This window comes from Pseudophryne corroboree, chromosome 5 (assembly GCF_028390025.1).
Source record: "Pseudophryne corroboree isolate aPseCor3 chromosome 5, aPseCor3.hap2, whole genome shotgun sequence".
NCBI classification, from domain to species: domain Eukaryota; kingdom Metazoa; phylum Chordata; class Amphibia; order Anura; family Myobatrachidae; genus Pseudophryne; species Pseudophryne corroboree.
This window is the reverse complement of record NC_086448.1, coordinates 51,880,668-51,901,141: the sequence shown is the minus strand read 5'-3', so window position 1 is coordinate 51,901,141 and position 20,474 is coordinate 51,880,668. Positions and strand designations below refer to the sequence as shown.

The following is a 20,474-nucleotide window of genomic DNA, read 5'->3' as shown; positions in this document are numbered from 1 at the left end:
CTGTATTCCCTATCGACTTATGTGTGTTATTACCTGAGGGTTATAGAAATGAAGAAAAGACATAATTACGGTAGATGCGGTGGTATTCTATGTCAGGGAAATGTACATCTGTTGTTGAAGCTTTGTTCGGTATCTGTTGAGAGTCGTCTTCTTTGCGCTGTATTGCTCCTTGGGCATGAGCAAATAGCTTTGTCAGTGCCATCAGATTTACAAAAATGTTGGACTAGCGTGAGTTTAAAAATACTAGGGAAACTGGGGATCCATGGCAAAGTTCATCAAGTGTCCATATCATAGGTTGTCAAAACTTCATCTTTGGTGCTTGTCTGTTGTCTGTATAGTGTCTCGTCAACTTCCTCGTCCAAGGGGGTCTTTGTATCTTGGAGAAAAGCAGAAAAACAGGTGAAAGAAACGGACCGTATAATCGCATTTTCATCACATTCTGGTTTCTATCATTGGGTCATAAATCAAATCCAGGTTAATTACAGTTTCCTCACTCCTCAAGCTCATCACTTTTGTACTTTGTTTGCACCTCATTAAAGCCTGCCCGCATCTAAATATCAATCCAATAGATATAACAACACCTAAAATACATAGGAGAAACTTTCCAACATCCATTATGACTCCTTGAGCCCAGTCTCCCAAACCGGAGAACCAATTTCGCGGGTTCAACCATGACACCCAACCAGTCAGCTCATTACCTACAGCAGCAAGGGTGAGATTGTGTTTTCGACGAAATTCCCACTTCAATTGGAGAATATCGTCCATCTTTTGGTCTATGACCTCTACTGGATCCTCGGTGCTATTGGTGATATACGTGCAACACTTTATGCCGTACTGTGTTGCCAATGTAACACAATATCCGCCTGTTACTGCTGTAAGATAATTAAGAACCATTCTATGCTGAACTAGTTCTGTTTTATAAGCTTGAAGTTCTCTTCCAGTGTATCTGAATGTGTCATCATACATTTCAGTGATATTATCTAACAAATTGGCGAGTGCGGAAATGTATCTATAATTCATCACTCCTCGAGCGGTGCGAGTGAAATCTAACGCTACCAGAACCTGAATCCCGGTGGATTCATGGATAAGATCAGAGGCCGGGTGCTCTAACCTTTCTGACAGTTGTCTTTTAACTCGGTGCTCGTAATGAGTGTGAGTATAAGGAGCTTGGGCACCACGGTGTATGTCCTTCATTTTGTCATGTGTAACAGTCATCACTTCAGGCAATACTTTTCCAATATAACACAATCCTTCAGAGTTTGGGGCAAGCCACTTGTACGCCTTTCTCCCGCATATGAAATATGCATCATCGGGGAGAACATATGGGACGGAGAAAGACATTACCATGTTACACACCTTCCAGGTGAACTCTCCTGACCCTAATTCTTCCATCTGCTTAATGCACGTATCAGTTTGTACGATATGTGCACAGTATCCTGGTGATACCTCTCCAACTCTAGTAATCCTATTTCCTAAGGTATATCGATACCGGAAAGATTTTCCTCTACTGGCTATGTGGCGTACAAGCTCTGTATCTGTAGGCATTCTATCTGCTCTGTGTGAAAAGGTCATGGTAAGGTTGCTCCATGACACTTCCCAATTTCCCGGCTTACGGGGATTGGAGATATTAAAACATAAGAGGGACCTATCCACATGGTATTGGTGGAGCTTCAAACTAGGAGGGCTGGAGATGTTAAACCTCCGGTCCACCGGTCTCCCACCACTTAGCTCAAGTACCTCCCCTAACGTTAAAGGAAATGGCACTAGCCCTGATTTGCTATGACCCTGAGGTACTTGAGAGCATACCCAACAATCTGTTTGGTTTAATACGTTACCCACTAAGGAGTGATAGTCACTCAATGGATGCCGGTCCATATGGATATTAAAACTGGATTGGCATTTCTTTATGCACCCATCCTCAATCAAATTGTCACAGAGCCTACAGATACAGTTTTCTTCAGCTAACAATCCATCACAATTTCTTCTATCGGATCGTTTTCTGATACTCGCCTTTGCTTGTTGGCTTGGTTGATCTTGGAAAACTGCGCCTCCATCATCATAATCGGAACCCATTCCAGAACCTCTCTCGACCTCTATGGTACTCTCGCCGGAACAGACTGCTCTGGTCAACATCATGGTTAACATCAAAATCCGGATCACAGTCTCTTGGGGCAAGTCCATCTTTGAGGAGGAAATAGAGAAGAATGAGAAGGGGGAAAAAGAAATTTTTTAAGGGAGAGGGGGATGGGAAGTGGAGAAAACAATAAAAGGGAGAAGGGGGTCAACAACTGCTTTCGGTCTTCAAGGCTCAGGTGCCGCCTCAGTCCTCCTGGAACAGACACTCCAGTGATACAACCTCTACCGTCTGTTCCTTATCACGGGGCTTCTCTGGATCAGCAACCTTTTTGCAGTGGGATGAATGGACCCAAGTCTCTCTCTCAGCAACCTTCAATGCTGTGGTGCTAGTCAATAAGACCTGGTATGGTCCTTCCCATCTATCAATAAGACAACCTGAGCGTAGAAAATTTCGTATCATTACATAATCCCCAGGTTCAATGTCATGACAATTTCTATCTGGTAAATCAGGAATCACCAACTTCAGATTATCATTTTGATTCCTCAACTGTTTACTCATGTTAATCAAGTACTTTACAGTTACTTCATTGTTACATTTCAAATCATCCTGAGGGTTAATCATGACATGCGGTTGTCGACCAAACAAGATTTCAAAAGGGGACAGATTAAGAGGGGACCTGGGAGTGGTTCTGATACTGTACAATACAATGGGTAAAGCTTCTGGCCATGTCAATCCTGTTTCTGCCATCACTTTACTCAATTTATTTTTAATAGTGCTGTTCACTCTTTCGACCTTCGCACTCGCCTGTGGACGGTACGGAGTGTGCAGCTTGCTATCAATTCCCATCAACTTACACATTCCTTGAAAGACATCACCTGTAAAATGGGTACCCCTATCACTTTCAATGATTCTAGGGATACCATATCTACATACAAATTCCTGCACAATTTTCTTAGCTGTAAACATTGCGGTATTTGTAGCTGCTGGAAATGCTTCGACCCAATTCGAGAAAACATCTATACAAACAAGTACATATTTCAAATTTCGGCATGGGGGTAATTGAATGAAGTCAATTTGTATTACCTGGAAAGGGCCGCCGGCAGGTGGGATATGGGATGGTTCTGTAGGTATTGCTTTTCCAATATTCTTTCTCAGACAGGTAAGGCATGACATTGCTCTTTTACCCGCATGAGAGGAGAATCCTGGGGCGCACCAGTATGCTCTTACCAATTTGCACATCCCCTCCTTGCCTAGATGAGTCAGCCCGTGAGCTGCTTCAGCCAGACATGGAAGGTATGTCCTGGGGGCCACTGGTTTACCATGTCCATCCGTCCAGAGCCCTGAGGACTCCTGGCCATATCCCTTTGCCTTCCAGACTGCCTTTTCCTGTGTGGAACACAAATTCTGCATCTCACACAACTTCTGTGTGTTGATGGTATTAAATACCATCAGTTGTGTGGTGTCTGTCTGTATGGGGGTAGCAGCTGCTAACTTAGCAGCTTCGTCTGCTCGGCTGTTACCAAGTGATACCGGGTCTTGGCTATATGTATGTGCTTTACATTTGATAACAGCCACTCTGTCGGGTTCCTGTATCGCTGTTAGAAGCCTTTTTATGTGAGTTGCGTGCGCTACCGGTGTACCAGCTGCCATCATGAAATTTCTGAGGCGCCATAGGGCTCCGAAATCATGGACTACCCCGAAGGCGTATCTAGAATCGGTGTAGATATTGGCTGACTTACCCTTAGCCAATTCACATGCTCTGGTTAGGGCGACCAGTTCAGCAACCTGGGCTGAGTGAGGTGGGCCTAGCGGTTCCGCTTCTATGGTGTCTTGGTCATCTACGACTGCGTATCCAGTACACAAGTCTCCCGAGTCTGACTGTCTGTGACAACTACCGTCCGTGTAGAACGTGAGTTCTGCATCTTCCAGTGGGTTGTCACTGATGTCAGGCCTTGCGGTAAAATTTTGGGTCAAATATTCCATACAATCATGTGTATCTTCCTTTGTATTGAATCCTCCTTCCCCAGCACTCTCACCTTCCACCCTTTGTGCCTGACCAGGCACACCTGGGAGATATGTTGCAGGATTTAATGCACTGCATCTCCTTATGGTGATGTTTACGGGGGCCATTAGTGCCAATTCCCATCTTGTAAACCTCGCTGATGAGACGTGTCTGGTTTGGGCAGAATTCAATAAGGCTGATACTGCATGTGGCGTATGGATTGTGAGGTTGTGGCCTAGCACGACGTCTTCGCTTTTTGTCACTAGCAATGCTATCGCAGCAACGCTTCGCAAGCATGTGGGGAGGGATCGCGCTACCGTGTCTAGCTGAGCGCTGTAGTATGCAACTGGCCTGCTGGCATCACCGTGTTTTTGGGTTAGTACACCTGCTGCACAACCAGCACTTTCTGTTCCGTATAGTTCAAAGGGTTTCCCATAGTCTGGCATACCTAGTGCTGGCGCCTGCGTTAGGCACTGTTTGAGTCTCTCAAATGCTGTTTCGGATTCGTCTGTATGCGAGATCCTATCAGGTTTGTTTGAGGAGACCATTTCCTGCAAAGGTAACGCCAATATGGAAAACCCTGGGATCCAATTACGGCAATACCCACACATTCCTAAAAACGTCCTGATCTGTTGCTGGGTTTGTGGCAGTGTCATGTCTCTAATTGCTTGGATTCTATCAGCGGTCAGGTGTCTCAGTCCTTGTGTTAGACAGTGTCCCAAATATTTTACCTTAGTTTGGCATAATTGCAACTTGTCTTTGGACACCTTGTGTCCGGTGTCTGAAAGATGAAACAGGAGCTGTTTCGTATCCTTCAGAGATGCTTCCAGTGAATCTGAACACAGTAATAAATCGTCCACATACTGTATCAATACTGATCCACTGTCTGGTTGGAAAGACTGTAAACAATCATGCAAAGCCTGAGAAAATATACTTGGACTATCTATGAAACCTTGGGGTAATCGAGTCCACGTGTATTGGACTCCTCTGTATGTGAATGCAAACAAATATTGGCTGTCAGGGTGCAGAGGTACCGAAAAGAAAGCGGAGCAGAGGTCAATAACAGTGAAAAATTTGGCAGTGGGAGGGATTTGCATTAGGATGACAGCTGGATTTGGCACTACGGGGAACTGACTCTCAACTATTTTGTTAATCCCCCTTAGATCCTGCACTAGCCTGTAACCCCTCCCCCCACTCTTCTTAACAGGGAAGATGGGACTATTGGCAGTGCTGGACGTTCTTACTAGAATGCCCTGTTGTAGCAAGCGCTCTATTACTGGGTAAACTCCTAACTCCACCTCTGGCTTCAGAGGATATTGTGGGATTTTTGGAGCTATCCTACCATCTTTTACTTGTACCACTACTGGAGCTACGTTTGCCATTAATCCAGTGTCCTGTCCGTCTTTTGTCCAAAGTGACTCTGGTATCTGAGATGTCATCTCTTCTATTTGGGATGGATTCCTATTTGTCATAATGGTATGTGACATTAATTTTGATGGGGAGTCTAACATGTCTCGCACTTCCTGAGCGTGTTTCTCAGGTATGTCCAAGAATACACCTTCAGGAGTACAATAAATGACGCACCCCATTTTACACAGTAAGTCTCTTCCCAGGAGATTGGTTGGTGCCGATGCAGCCAGCAAAAAGGAATGCTTGGTATGCAAAGGCCCTATTGTAATCTCGGCTGGTTTGCTAACAGGGTAGTGCTGGACTACTCCTGTTACTCCCATGGCTGGAATTGTCCTACCAGTGGTTCTCATGCCCACTGTCGAATTTATCACTGACTTGGCCGCCCCTGTGTCTACAAGAAAGTTTAAAGTTTTACCAGCTACATTGATTGCGACCTCGGGTTCACTTTCAAGGTTGGCAATCAATTTCACCGGCTGCAGATTACAGGTATGGCCACACCCCTATTGGGTATGGTGACCTCCCTGAATCCCGCTGGCAGCAACTATTTGTGAGGGAGATAGTTGGGAACTACCAGAGGCATGCCAGTCTCTGTTTGGGGGATATCTTTTTGTTTCCCCTGTATGTGGCTCATAACTCCGTTTCTGCGGACCTTGCTCCCAATGTCGTGTGTCGTGTCGTTGTCTAGGGGTTTGGTATGAGTTTCGTGGATTCTTTACTCTACAATCTCGTGCCATGTGTCCCTGTTTGTGACAAGAATAACAAGTAACCATACTTGACTTACCCACAGGATTTGGTGATACAAACAAAGGCTGCCTTGTGGTCAGAGCCTGTATACTTACTGACATTAATTTGTCACCTTGTTGTTCCCTGTGTCTAGTGATGTTTCTGTCGTGATCAATAGCAGCCTCTCTCAAAGTAGCCACAGACAGACCTCGCCAACAAGGTTGCGTGGTCTGTACCCTAGTCTTCAATGACTCTTTTAAACCATCCATCAGTACCGATACTGCTACTTCCCGATGGTTTGTGTCTGTTTTAATGTCCTCTATACCTGTGTATTTTGCCATTTCTAATAATGCTCTGTGAAAGTACTCTGCAGCTGTCTCTGACTCCTTCTGTTTAATGGAGAATATCTTATTCCATTTAGCTACTGCTGGGAAATACTCTTTTAGCTGCAAGTTTATTCTTTTCACATTATCTTGGTTGTACACATCTGTAAGAGGTACATCATGATCTAGTCCGCAATCAGCCAAAAATTGAGTTGCGTCGACATTTGAGGGTAAACATGCTCTCAGCAATATCTGCCAGTCTTTATTGTTGGGCTCTACAGTGTTACCTAAGTCTCTGATGTATTTTTTGACTGGCAACTAAGTCTTTTCTAGGGTCAGGAAATTCAGACACTATGGTCCTTAATTCCATTCGGGAAAATGGAGTGTACATGGCGATGTTCCTAATGGGAGTGGCTCCTGATGCGTCTGTTTTCCCATTTGGTACTGCTATTACTCTAACAGGTGTGATTCTAACAACCTCATTCTGTGTAGATTCTACAGGCTGTGGTGAAATAGTTTCAGCATAATGCATGGTGCCGTACTTACCAGTTGATACGACCTCACCTATCCCTCCGCTAGGGACCTTTACTAATCTCGTGGGTGGAGCTGTGCCTACTGTGGTCTCTGCTATGGTGGCTGCTAGAGAGAGCGCTGAAATCGTTGCCGATTCGTCCTCTTGATCACACTCCTGGGGAAGGTTCAAAACAGGGTACAACTTGCACGGGTTAATAATTGCATGGGTTAATGAGTTAACATTATCATTAACATTTACACAGTTACTAAGTGATTTTGTGTTACACCTTAGTGCGTCTTTCTCCGTAATCAACTTCTCTCCTGATATATATGGTGGCGGCGGGGCCGTGGCAATTAATTTTCTGTTAGTGCCAGATCCCGCCGCCTGAGCCAAACCTCTCTGTATCTCACCTTCCTGTTGCCACAACTGTAAATAATCATAATGCTGAATTCGTCTCTTTGTTGATTTTATGAGACATATCCTCCTCCTTAAATTTTGTAACACTTCTGTGCTGAAGCTACCTATTCTTGGGAATTTGTCCCTGTCTTGTACAGTCATTCTCTCCCATTCATCACATAAAGTTTCTGTGTGACTTCCATATTTCTCACACATGATATACCTGGCCGACCCAATTGGCCGGACCACTGAATCAACCCGAACCGAGGTTGATCGCCCCCTACCTGAACAAGTGGCCCCCATAGTTCGAAAGTGTTGCTTTATTTAGCCAACCCTTTACGAAAAACCAAATGCCAATAATAGGCTGACGGTGGCGGTTTACCGAGTACCCCACTCACTCGCCCACGCCGACCTATACGACCTGATCACACCGATATGGTGCTGGCGTACTCGACCTAGGGCCCCTATGGAACCTTCGGTTTACTGGAACATATGAGGGTTACCCGCAGGACACTTACTCTTTCCAGTAAAGGTGGGGTTGTTAGATAGTTCCTGAGTGACCAGCGAACTTCCCTTAAAATAAAAAAATTACACAAATCACGTTAGAGTGTACAGATAGCGTTTGTGACCACTTTACTCTAATGGTATTAGGTCAGATTACTAACTACTGCACACACTTACGTGCGGTCCAGTCGTTCAGTACACAAACAACTAAGCTTATGTACGGAAAGACCAATGGAATCGAAACTTACGACTGCGAATTCCTTCAGCCAGAGCTTGTATGGCCTATATGGGTGTTGCACCAACCCTTTTCGGTGTTGTGCCTGTGAACTGTATAGCGGACTTCCTTGTCGGCTGTACCTGGACCTCCTGGTCTTGTTACGACCTCCTGGTCTTGTTACAGTATGACCTCCTGGTCTGCTATACTCTAATGCTCAAAATTGTATTTAACCAGAGATGCCTCCCTAGCCACCGTGCACGTCACTTACACGCGTGTACCTCACGAGTACTCGACTTTTCTTGTGGTTCAACCTTTAAAATTGTAAAAACACTCACTCATCACATGTACACTTTTGTTTCTATTTCTATTTCTGCGCAGAAAATTTTCTTCAGCCCAGCTGTGTTACCAATTAGGAGCAGGATCTGTTAATTTAAATTTTTTTTTTTTGGATTTCCAAAAATAGACTTGCGTTATTTACCGCCTGTTGCGCTACTTATCACGTTGCGTTAAGAATCAACTTATCGTGACTTGAGCTACGTGGGCGTAACCGGACGCTACGTTGCGTAATGAACGCTGCGTGCGTCGGCCTTTGGATTGCGTACGCTAGTCTTTGTTAGAGACACGTGTACGCAAAACAAAGATCCACCGTAACACAATATACTTTTATCAATGTAAACGATCCCTGATCATCTACCGCGTACCCCACTGGCTTTGCCTTATCTCCCAGGCAAACCTGTGTGTTTGTCTACACTTTTAACTATTACCTCTATCCTTAAACTATGAAATAACAGCAAGTCTCTTTTAGCACTTTTCTATCAACTATAAAAACTGGCAGACAGGATGGTGATATACGACAAATGAAATACACAGATGGAAAAGAAGTGCAGATATATATATGTATGCGTGCGTATATACGCAAGACAGAAGAAAAATAAACAGTTTTAAAAGACACAAGCGTTTTGTTCTTACCTCCGGTTCCCGGATTCCTTCAGCACTCTTTATCTAAGCGAAGCAGACGCTTATCCCGCCAGCACTACGAGACAATCTCCCGCCCTTTGCTGAGGGATAATGTCTGCTGATCTACCTAGTGCAGATATGTGAAGGACAGGACGAGCCGCCAATTGATAAAGCTCAATATTTATCGTATGTACAACCCTTTATGAGGTCTAAGAACACTGTACGCTGTTTACTTAAGAAGTACCGTAAGGGTACGCAAGTTGCGTAACGATCGCTCAGCCGTAGGCGAGACGCTCAAGCGTCACGTTCGCTCACGGCCCAGAGATCACAGACAAACACTCTGTTGGCTATGACTAACGTAATGATTCGCTATGGCGTAGCGGACGCTCGAGACCACGAGGAGATCACCAGCGGCGCAGACGCTCACAACGCTATACCTTTATGTCTAAACCTTTTATTAATGAAATACACAGAATACCTTAATGTGAATACAGGGTGTAAGTGCAACCTTGTGTAACCTGACTAACTACAAAGCTGCTTGAGCGTCACCGACGCTCAAGTGAACACTTAAAACTATGAGAAAATACACAGATACTGGTTTAGGGTCCAAAGCCTATTATCTGTATTATAACTATTATACTTGCAAAAAGAATCACAGTACAAATGATACACTACAATATAACAGAGACTTCCTAACCAAATAACTATACAAGAAATACAATACAATACTATGCTGATCTAATGCAATACAATACTAGTCAATGGGAGATACGAGAGAAGGAAAAGAGAGAGAGAGAGAGAGAGATATATATATATATATGAGAGAAATGGCTCACAGAAAGACAATGATTACGGAGAGAAACTTACGCACAAGGGTAAACGATCGCATGCGCCTGGACATCCAGCACCCGATTTTCAGCAATGAGAACCGTTGAAGAGTGAGAGCTGGATGTGGTCGGCCTGCCTATTTATACCCCACACACAATGCAATCCTACAGTCCCTACAATCCCATTGTCCATTGGACGTCGGAATTCGGCCCTGCATCATAACAAAAGGTCATAGGTTGATTCATACAGGTGGGCTGTGACGATTTCAAACAGCTCAGGTGGGTGGGGAACTAGGTTTCCCGCCGCATACCTGAGTATGAGTAAATAGTAGAAATGGACATAAACTTCTTATGTCCATAACTATTCGCACGAGCGATTAATACGCTCCAAACCAACACCGGAATATTGCTATTTAAATACTCTTCCGATGGGTACCAAACACTACTGCATGACTCCTGTTAGACCCTTCCTACGATACAAAGAGGGATTCCTCAGCTCAGGGACATTCTATATTAACCAAACTTTCAGAATCTATCAAAGGGACCATGATCTACAAACTACATTATTACTGAAAATATGTAACGAATGAGTCGCATGCTACGATTACATAAACTCTACCGTAAATACGCATACCGTGCGCCCGCGGGTGCACGCTATTGCGGGTATGCGCCTTCACGGGAGAGCGTACGCATGCGCAGCGCAGACCAGTGTGCGGTGCAAATATGGCAACGTGCATAGAGATATTTTTCTGACTTTGACAACCCGTACGACGCACCTGCGCATTGCGGTGCATACGCAAGCGCAGTTTTGCAGAGTTTTGACCTGATCGCACCGCAGCGAAAAAATCTAGCGTGCGATCAGGTCGGAATGACCCCCTTTGTATGGTAAATTTATGAAACAAGCAGCATAGCACAGAACAGTGGCCACGGCGTAGCATATATTTGCAGGGATATATGTAGCTGGTTAGGTCTAGTGCATGTTTCCATATAAAGTTCTCTCTATGTAATCCATTTCATCTGAAGCATTTGATGCACAGTAGTTTGTTCCAAAAGCTTGTCATTTAATCCTGAACCTTAATTCTCAATATACACTGACATGAAGAAACATAGTGTTGATCACGGGTATTCAACATGGCTGTCCTCCGGCTGCTGTGAAACGACACATTCCAGCATGCCCTGACACAGTTTTAGCATGCTCTAATATAAAAACTGTGGCAAGGCATGCTGGGATGTTGTTGAACTACAACACCAGAAGGGTCAAATGTTGAATACCCGTGCTATAGATTCTAGAATATCTTCCTCTGGTTTTAATTAATTATCTATTTTTGTTAAAGTGACTTGTCTTGCAGGACTGTGGTGTCAGTACACCAACCTTCCACTCCTCTGTTTTTTCCGACTCCTTCACGAATATGCACTACATCTAAATCATACTTGCCTACTTTCCTGGAACGGCTGGGAGGCTCCTAAAAATCGGTTGGCGCTCCCGGCCGCCCAGAAGAATGGGCAGGTCTCCCGGAACCGCCTTTCTGAGTTTAGTGGGCGTTACAGGCGGCCAATGACACAATTTGCTTTAAATTGCATCATCGTGGCCTTGTCCCCTCCCCCTGCTTCACATTGCCAGTAATTGTGGCGTTGTCTAGCGGAGGCGAGGACACTATGATGTGATCGCATAACTATGCCCTCAGCACCGCCCACTTCTGCCGCACCACACATAAACATTCCCCGCATGGGGCAGCCCGAAGGTCTTCAAGTATGCTCTAAACCAGGTGCATCATTAGTACTCGGTCTGTCCCCTGCACCACTACCAACGTGTACGTTTCTTCTGAGCTCTACTCCACCACAAATTGGGGCAGATGTATTAACCTGGAGAAGGGATAAAGCAGTGATAAGCGCAAGGTGATAACGCACCAGCCAATCATTACGGATTTGAAAAATGACCGTTAGGAGCTGATTGGCTGGTGCGTTATTATCGCCTTCCACTTATCACTTCTATATCACTTCTCTGGGCTTAATACATCTGCCCCACTGTCTCCAACTCCACAGCCCCGGATGCTGTGTCTTCTGAAACGGTTTTCTCCAGTTTTTAGTTTTCCAGTGTCATCTGGGAAAGAAGGATCTGACCCATGTAAGTCTCTGGGATTCAGTGCTAAGATACTGTATACAGGTCTCCTGTATTCCTCTTCTGCCTGGTGTGCTATAGCTACATGCAACTTGTAAAGCAGCACCTATTGGTCACTTTGTGTGAGGGTTACTGTGACGCGGTTGTGCGCATTTCCCAGACCTGCTGCTGTACAGCATCCCTGCAGATTCAGCGCTATTTTTACTTTCTGCCGGATGTCGTCTCTTACACAGATGCTCTCATTAGTGCACTTGTCCGATCTACCTACGCTTCTATAAATGTATCCGGGCAGAAATAGACACACATCTCTATTACTCACAGAGCGCGCCTGTACAGTACCTCCTGACGTGCGCGGGCTGTGACGCTGCCGCTGTACTTTGTGCCGGTGTTGCAAACTATCATTATCCCTCCCATCACACAGACCCTTTCTTCTTATTTATTTCTGCTCTTGTTTTATTATTATTATTATTATTTTAGATTTGTTGGATTATTTTCAATGGTAAAGAAACTCCGCTGATGAGAAGTGTAATATACTTGTGTCTGTTACCTTGACAACAGTCACAGGTTGCTATGGTGATGCGGTGTTCTCCCAGTCACCGAGGGAAGGAATTGTCTTTACTGTTACTTGGGAAATGTTAACAGTGTTACTCTCTTGGAGAAATGCAAGGTCCTGTCTGGAGGGGGAGGTGTGTGTGTCTGTCTGTGGGGGGGGGGGGGGGGCAATTAAGTAACAAGAGGACTTTAGTATTTCAGCACTGTGTTTTAATTTGAATATACCACTCCTTCTTAACAATTATTATTCATTATTCATTGTACATGTTAATCAGATCTCTAAATAGTTTGCTGGTTATCAGTCCCTGTAGTACAGAAAATGTAAGAAGTCAAAGTACAACTTTCAGTGTTATGTCATTGTTACACTTAATGGGATTTTTCCATCATATCTGGAAGGAATAATACTCTGCATTGAAGTAGCAGCAACGCACTAGTATGTTAATACAGCAAGAGGCACCTGATGTATGTAGACGCCTCCTGTATGCATTAAGGTAGCAATGGCCATCGGTGGGTAATCAATCGATGGTTACCATCGGTGGATAACCTCGATGGTGGGAAACCATCTGAATGGGAACCATCAATGGTTTTGCCCATCGATGGTTACCATTACTTTAGTATTAAACTAGACGCGGGCCAATCAGAGCCCGGGGCGTGGCTTCATGGGTGTCATGGGGTGGAGCTATACTCTGTGTCCCTGACACCCTAGAGAAAACATAAAATAATATTTGATAGCTCTTTATCATCAATGGCGGGACACCATCTGGTTCACCCCATCGATGGTAAAAGTAGTTATCATCGGTCATAGACCATTGATGATTGTGAATCATCGATGGTCGATGGCCATCCCTACATTAAGGATCCGACCATCGGATTACCTGCAACACCATCGGCTGGCTGCATGGGGTCGCGCAAGCCGATCACCACAGGTCCAACAGAGAGGCCTGGAAATCTCTGCCTTCCGACAGAAATCCTGGCCTCCTTACTCCCCTAAAATTACACACTGTCGCCCTGCCCCCTCCCTAAAACGGCAGAAGACTGTGAATCACTTAACAGAGGGTTGTCACGAGTGTGTGTGCGGAGGAGGGGTGGTCTCCACTCGCTGTCACCTGGGCACACCCTTTGGTAGTCCTGCCACTGCTTGGGTTCATACTCCTCATCATTATCTGTGTGCTTGTACACTAGCACTATGCTACAGTAGAGAAAGCAGGTCTTTGTGTAGGCCCCAATGTCTGCAATCACCGCACTTCTGGCTGCTTGGCCTTGAGACACATTTGTCTACATACGTGCTGGGCCCAGTCAGCGGTAAGTGGAGATGTGCCTCTGTTACATATGACACTGAATCACCCATAGAAGTGTGCGCTCGGCTCCGGAGAATGCCCAGCACAGAAACACGTGCCTTCATGGCTGCACCAGGCTCACTATACTGTAGTGTGACCTATCGGCAGTATAGCTAGGAGGCAGTCTGCTTACTGCCTATAGCATGCTGCAATTTACTTTTCACCATTATCCACTTTCAGACATTGGACCTTATTCAGGTCCAGTTATTGCGCCCTGATGCGCAAAGTACCGATGTCCACTTAATTGTCATTTTCCGTTCTGCATGTGCACTTGTCATTTTTCAAGCACAGCCTGTAACATGGAAGTTAGGAGCTGATTGGCTGCTACTTTATCTCTCTCCACTTCATCCCTGTCCATGCTTTGCTAAATCTCCACCCACCTTGAATGGCAGCTTGGTGCAGAGGAGTAACACTGGGCATAGTGGGCATGTTTCCTTATGTATAAACCTGGTTATCTCATAGTATTCAGCTTCACAATATGCAGCCTTTGAAATGTAATAATGTTAAGTAGTGGTTCAGATATGTGGCACGTGTTTCTCCCCTCTCCCCAGTAACCATGGTATCCGTTTGGATAGTTGACAGTCATTAGGTCGACATTGACATGGTCAACATGGACATATGGTCGACACGGGACAGGTCGACATGGCTTTTAAAAAAAAACGATTTTTATATTTTTCTTACTTTACCATCCATGTGGACTACGATTTGGAGCGGTAACCTGCGAAGTGAGCCATGCGAGGGGTCGCGTTACTCTAATTGGGGTTCCTGGTCATGTTACGTAAAAAATTACATTGAAAAAAACAGTTAAAAAATCCACGTCAACCTTTTCGCGTGTCGACCTGCCCCGTGTTGACCATTTCCAGGTGTCGACTACTAGTCCATGTCAACCATGGCTATGTCGACCAATAGTGGTTGACCTAATGAATGTCGACCTTTACACGGTCGACCATTCATACCGGAACCAGTAACCATGCAGTACTTATCCTCCTACAATGAAACGTTGCAGCGGAGGAACAGAGTTACTGAAAAATGCAGGTTTAAAAGTCTAAAGATCCATACACATTACTGTACACACTGGCCCTCATTCCGAGTCGTTCGCTCGGTAATTTTCTTCGCATCGCAGCGTTTTTCTGCTTAGTACGCATGCGCAATGTTCGCATTTTGCTATGAAGATAGTTTTTTTACTCACGGCTTTTTCTTCGCTCCGGCGATCGTAGTGTGATTGACAGGAAATGGGTGTTACTGGGCGGAAACACGGCGTTTTATGGGCGTGTGGATAAAAACGCTACCGTTTCCGGAAAAAACGCGGGAGTGGCTGGAGAAACGGAGGAGTGTCTGGGCGAACGCTTGGTGTGTTTATGACGTCAAACCAGGAACGACAAGCAGTGAACTGATCGCAGATGCCGAGTAAGTCTGAAGCTACTCTGAAACTGCTAAGTAGTTTGTAATCGCAATATTGCGAATACATCGTTCGCAATTTTAAGAAGCTAAGATTCACTCCCAGTAGGCGGCGGCTTAGCGTGTGTAACTCTGCTAAAATCGCCTTGCGAGCGAACAACTCGGAATGAGGGCCACTGAGCGATATGACCGCTCTTATCGCTCAGTGACGTCACACCTCCGCCGGCTGTGCGTGCAGCTCCTGGACGACCGTCCAGATAGAGCATGCATGCACTGCCGACAGCGACGTTCGATGCCGACCCACGGGGCAGCGCATCGGTCGCCACTAGCGGCATACACACTTGCCGATAAAATGAGCGACGTCGCTAATTTTATCGGCAAGTGTGTATGGGCCTTAAGGCTGAGATGTATCAAACCTTTGAGAAAGTTAAAGTGGTTGCTACGGGCAGCGGTAGTAACTGCTGTTTGTTTGTTATGCTTACTATGGCTGTATATAGAGCCACTGTTTCCCTCTTTTGAGTTTATGGAGGACGTACATACAGTATAATTGGCAGTGAATTCCAGGAATGTGTTGCGATGTATTATAGGTGAAGCTGTGGGGTTTGGGCGTGCCTTTAGGTAACTCATTCAGTTTCATCATCAATGAGTCCTGCTTATTTTCTTGTTTTGAATGATGCTCAGTGAAAACTGTTTGGCAGCTGGAACTGGAGGTAAATTCAGATCCCTGAGTACAGTATCTATCTGATTAGAACAGCTAGCCTGGGAGTGAGCCACGCTGAGAGGTGGAACGCAGTCCATTTGGGGTCTATTTACTAAGCCTTGGATGGAGATAAAGTCACTGGAGATAAAGTCCCAGCCAACCAGCTCCTAGCTGCCATGTCACAGGCTGTGTTTGAAAAATGACAGTTGGGAGCTGATTGGCTGGTACTTTATCTCCATCCACTTTATCTCCATCCTAAACAGACCGCTTTTTCTGTAAATGTGCATCTTATTCTCATTGCCCCAGTACACCTCTGATGTATAGGGTCCTTTAGACGCATATTTGAGTGGAAAAAGAAGGTCATTGTAAGCAGTCACACAAGACTTTCCTCGCCAATCAGGGCTGTTTGGCGCGGCTACGTCAAGACTGTGTTGTTTGCATTTACCACACTTGATACATTCTGCTGCAATGTATAAATGTATATAAAAGCTAAACCCAGAAAATAAATTGTAGTTTTAGCTGGAGTTTGGTGTGTGAGAGAGAACCCCAAAGTTCTACTTACCTCCGCTCGGTGGTTCTGTTGTATTCGTTGCTGGCAATGGCCTCATCCATGACCTACCAATAGGAGATGAGCTTCAGTAACCATTCTGCTTTGTAAGAGTGTAAATACCCTGTCCTATTTCTGGAGATGCACAGATGGGTTATTACTGCTGCTACTCTAAGCATCTGTCAGACATAGGGACGTTCCTGTAGGGGCACAATTACTGTATGTCTATCAGAGGCTTATGGAGCCACACTGTCAGCTCATATACAGTAGCTTGTGACTTTTATTTATGTCAGTTCATGTGGAATGTGGAACCGAATAGAAACTTGTGCACAGCTCCCCCCCCCCTGTGTCTCTCTCTCTCTCTCTCTCCCCCCCCCCTCAACCTCTTTCTCTCTCTATACCCTATGTTTCTCTCTGTGTGTTTTTTGAGGATGGTGTAGATCTGGCCATTAGGACCTTCCCATGTCTGGACTTTCAATTGACCGCCTGTCGGGATCCCAGCGGTCAGGATACCGACGCCGACAACCCGACACCAGCTGAAATACCGGCGGTCGGAGTCCTGACCGCCGGCTGGTTACCCCTCTTGTGTGGTGGTCCACGCCACCACCCAGAGGGGAATAGAAACCTGTTGCGACCAAAGGTGAACCGCGAATCAAAGGTCGCCACCGGGCCCAAAGCGTGGGGAGCGGGCACTCTGCGCTCGCCGCCGGGATCCTGGCTGTCGGGCTCCCGGCGTCTGCCTCCTGACCGCCGGGATCTCGTACTGATCCCGTCTGATTGTCTGATCAGCAGGAATAATCACTAAAGGAGGGTGCCGCTGGGTGTGTAGTGCCAAGAGCTACAGTGTGTTCTTTTATACCAGTGTTTCCTACCTTCTGTCCACCAGTCACACTTAGAGGTCAACCCAAATCCCAGCGAGTTAATTTTACGGTACTGCCGGGCACGCTGATTTTTATTTGCAGCCTCATAGTGTCCAGGGTAAGAGCGTCAGTGACGGAGGCTAACTGCAGTGCCGTTGCCGGCTTTTACACGCCACTGTAATGGCAACTTGACCCCTTCGCAGGTAATTGGATTGACCCCTAACAGTTCAGGTTTCCTAGATGTCCATGCTTGAGCACAGATGATTAACTTAAAATAACTGAGGTGCAAATTAAGTCACCTTTGCTCAAATATGGTTATCCTTTAAAACCTGGACTGTTCGTGTGCCTTGAGGAAACCCAGTTTTACACTGTCTTTTATTGGAACTACCCGGCTTTCATTAAAGTAATCTGCAACAGAACAACATTATTTCCTGTGGACCAAAGATCTGATGCCCCAGGAATAAATGGAATCCTTGTTTATGATGAAAACACATTCCTCTTGGAAGCGATTGATATCTGTTGTTGTTTATTTATGTATCTGCAGTTTTATGTTTTACTAATAGAAGTGTTTTGTTTAGGTTGACTATACTGTAGGTGTATCGTAAGTGGTGTGTATATTTTGTACTTATATTGTTGTTATTTCAGGGACCTGGGAACAAAGAGAATTCAGCTTATGTTGCTGAGATCCCTACTCATGGTAAGAAACCGCTATTCCAACCCCAATATCCTGTTACTTTTCCAGTATTGTGAGTATACAGTAAAGGTCCATACACACCAGAGCGACGTCGTCTAGTGTTTGCCCTGCTGGGTCGGCGGCTGCACGTACACACTGAGCCATATGATCGCTCAGTGATGTCACGCAGCCGCCGGATGTGCATGCAGCTCCTGGACGACAGTCCAGATCGAGCTTGCATGGACTGCTGACAGCGACGATCGTTGCCTGCCCACGGGGCCGAGCACACTGGCCGACAAAATGAGCGACGTCGCTCAGGAAGGGGCAAAATGAGCAACATCACTCATTTTATCGGCAAGCGTGTATAAGCCTTAAGTGTAGATGCTTACTGTATATTATATAGTGAAAAAACACCACCTCCGTGACCTGCCTACTGTTAAGGTGCGTACACACGGTGAGATCCTTGCTATGCCCAATTTTGATTTTGCGATTTCCCGCGAACTCCCCCAGAGCCCTGAAGCACCGATTTTGATTATCTGTACCTTTGATTTTGACTAGGTGCGATTTTGATTAAGGGGGTCATTCCGAGTTGTTCGCTAGCTGCTTTTAGCAGCATTGCACACGCTAGGCCGCCGCCCTCTGGGAGTGAATCTTAGCTTAGCAGAATAACGAACGAAAGATTTGCAGAATTGCAAATAGAAATTTCTTCGCAGTGTAGGAGTAAGTCTCGAGCTACTCAGAAACTGCTATCAGTTCAGTCAGTTTCGTTCCTGGTTTGACGTCACACACACGCCCAGCGTTCGCCCAGACACTCCCGCGTTTTATGCTGGCACGCCTGCGTTTTTCCGCACACTCCCAGAAAACGGCCAGTTTCCGCCCAGAAGCACCCACTTCCACTTCGTTCGGACGTGAGTAAATCTACTAAGTTTTGTGATAAAATATTTAGCGCATGCGCAATGTGTACCAAGCGCATACGCATTTTTGCCTTAATCGCTCCGTTGCGAAAATCGGCAACGAGCGAACAACTCGGAATGACCCCCTAAGTGCCAATTTTGACTATACTTTGTTCTAGATAGTACTCTAGATAGTCAAGATTGATTTGCCTGCACACTCTATTTTTTCTTGCGTTACCGACCCCACGGGAGGGTGCATTGGTATTACAAGCTGCCTAACACAGTGCGATTTGCACTAACTAAGAGTGTGTACACACAGTGAGATTTAGCCTTGCGATTTTGACTATATAGTCAAAATCGCAAGGATAAATCTCACCGTGTGTATGCGCCTTTAGTTTAGGACCATTCCCCTTATTACTGTATTTATTTTTTATAAGATGAATCCTATTTAGAGTATATTGTACATTAATGATGCAAAAGAGTTAATCATGGCTCCATCTGCGACTGAGTGCGCCCAGCGCGATGGACCGCCAGGCACGAATGGAACTCAAGTGCGTCGTGAAATTAAATGTAAAGTGAATGGAGCGTCTCAGTGCAATTGCCGGCGTGGCGCCTGCGATGAGCTTGGCTCCATCTGTATATGTGTCACACATTGTAATAATTGTATTACATGGGTATTTGTGTGCATGTAAACTAGCTTTCCTTTAACCAGCAAACACTGGAAGCTAAAAGCATCACGTAGGACGTGGGCCGTCTTTTGATTACCGGTGCCCCCAGAGTAGCCATAAGAGCACCCACCAGATTAGGAATTTTCCATGTTATGTATTCGTTCCACCCCTAGAACATAATGTAAATAATTAATGTGTATATGGGAGGAATTTAAGGCATCAGGATAATCCGCCTCAGGATTGTAGTTATTCAGAAATAGGCACTTGCAGTACAAAAACTACAATTCTGAACTTTTTAAAAAAAGACCCTTAACGATTTTTAATTCTAACTCACAGGTGACTTCGGGTTACAAATCCAGGACGATCGCAGCGGCCCTTCCCTTGCCGTTTCTGGACCCCCTCCTATCTCCGTCTCTCATGGAGGATTGTGAGCTGCGCCAATTAGTGCTTGAAATATTACACAATCTTATTGATCGCCATGACAACAGAGCTAAACTCCGAGGCATCAGGTACTCACCTGGCAAAGCCACACTCACTGCCCCTTAAATAGTCTGTTACTTGCAATTATTACTAACCTTTGTAAGAGATATCGAGGATATACACTACTTTAGATCTACTGCACTTTCCAAGTTGGTTAATGTGTTTATATTGGGCACTTAGGTACACCTGCTCGTTATTGAAAATATCGAATCATCCAATCATTTGTCAGGGACTCAATGCACAAAAGCATGGATGCATGGTCAAGAGGTTCAGTCGTTGCTGAGATCAAACACCAGA

General features: G+C 45.3%; 1 protein-coding gene across 2 annotated transcripts in view; it reads left to right on the top strand.

The window, feature by feature from the left end:
• Positions 1-20,474, top strand: part of EFR3A (EFR3 homolog A) — a 361,435-nt gene that overhangs the window by 236,483 nt on the left and 104,478 nt on the right. For both annotated transcript variants that reach the window (XM_063921270.1, XM_063921271.1), the window contains 2 exons: positions 18,109-18,160; positions 20,034-20,206. In XM_063921270.1, the coding sequence (XP_063777340.1) occupies positions 18,109-18,160; positions 20,034-20,206 (225 nt within the window). The remainder of the gene's footprint in view (positions 1-18,108; positions 18,161-20,033; positions 20,207-20,474) is intronic.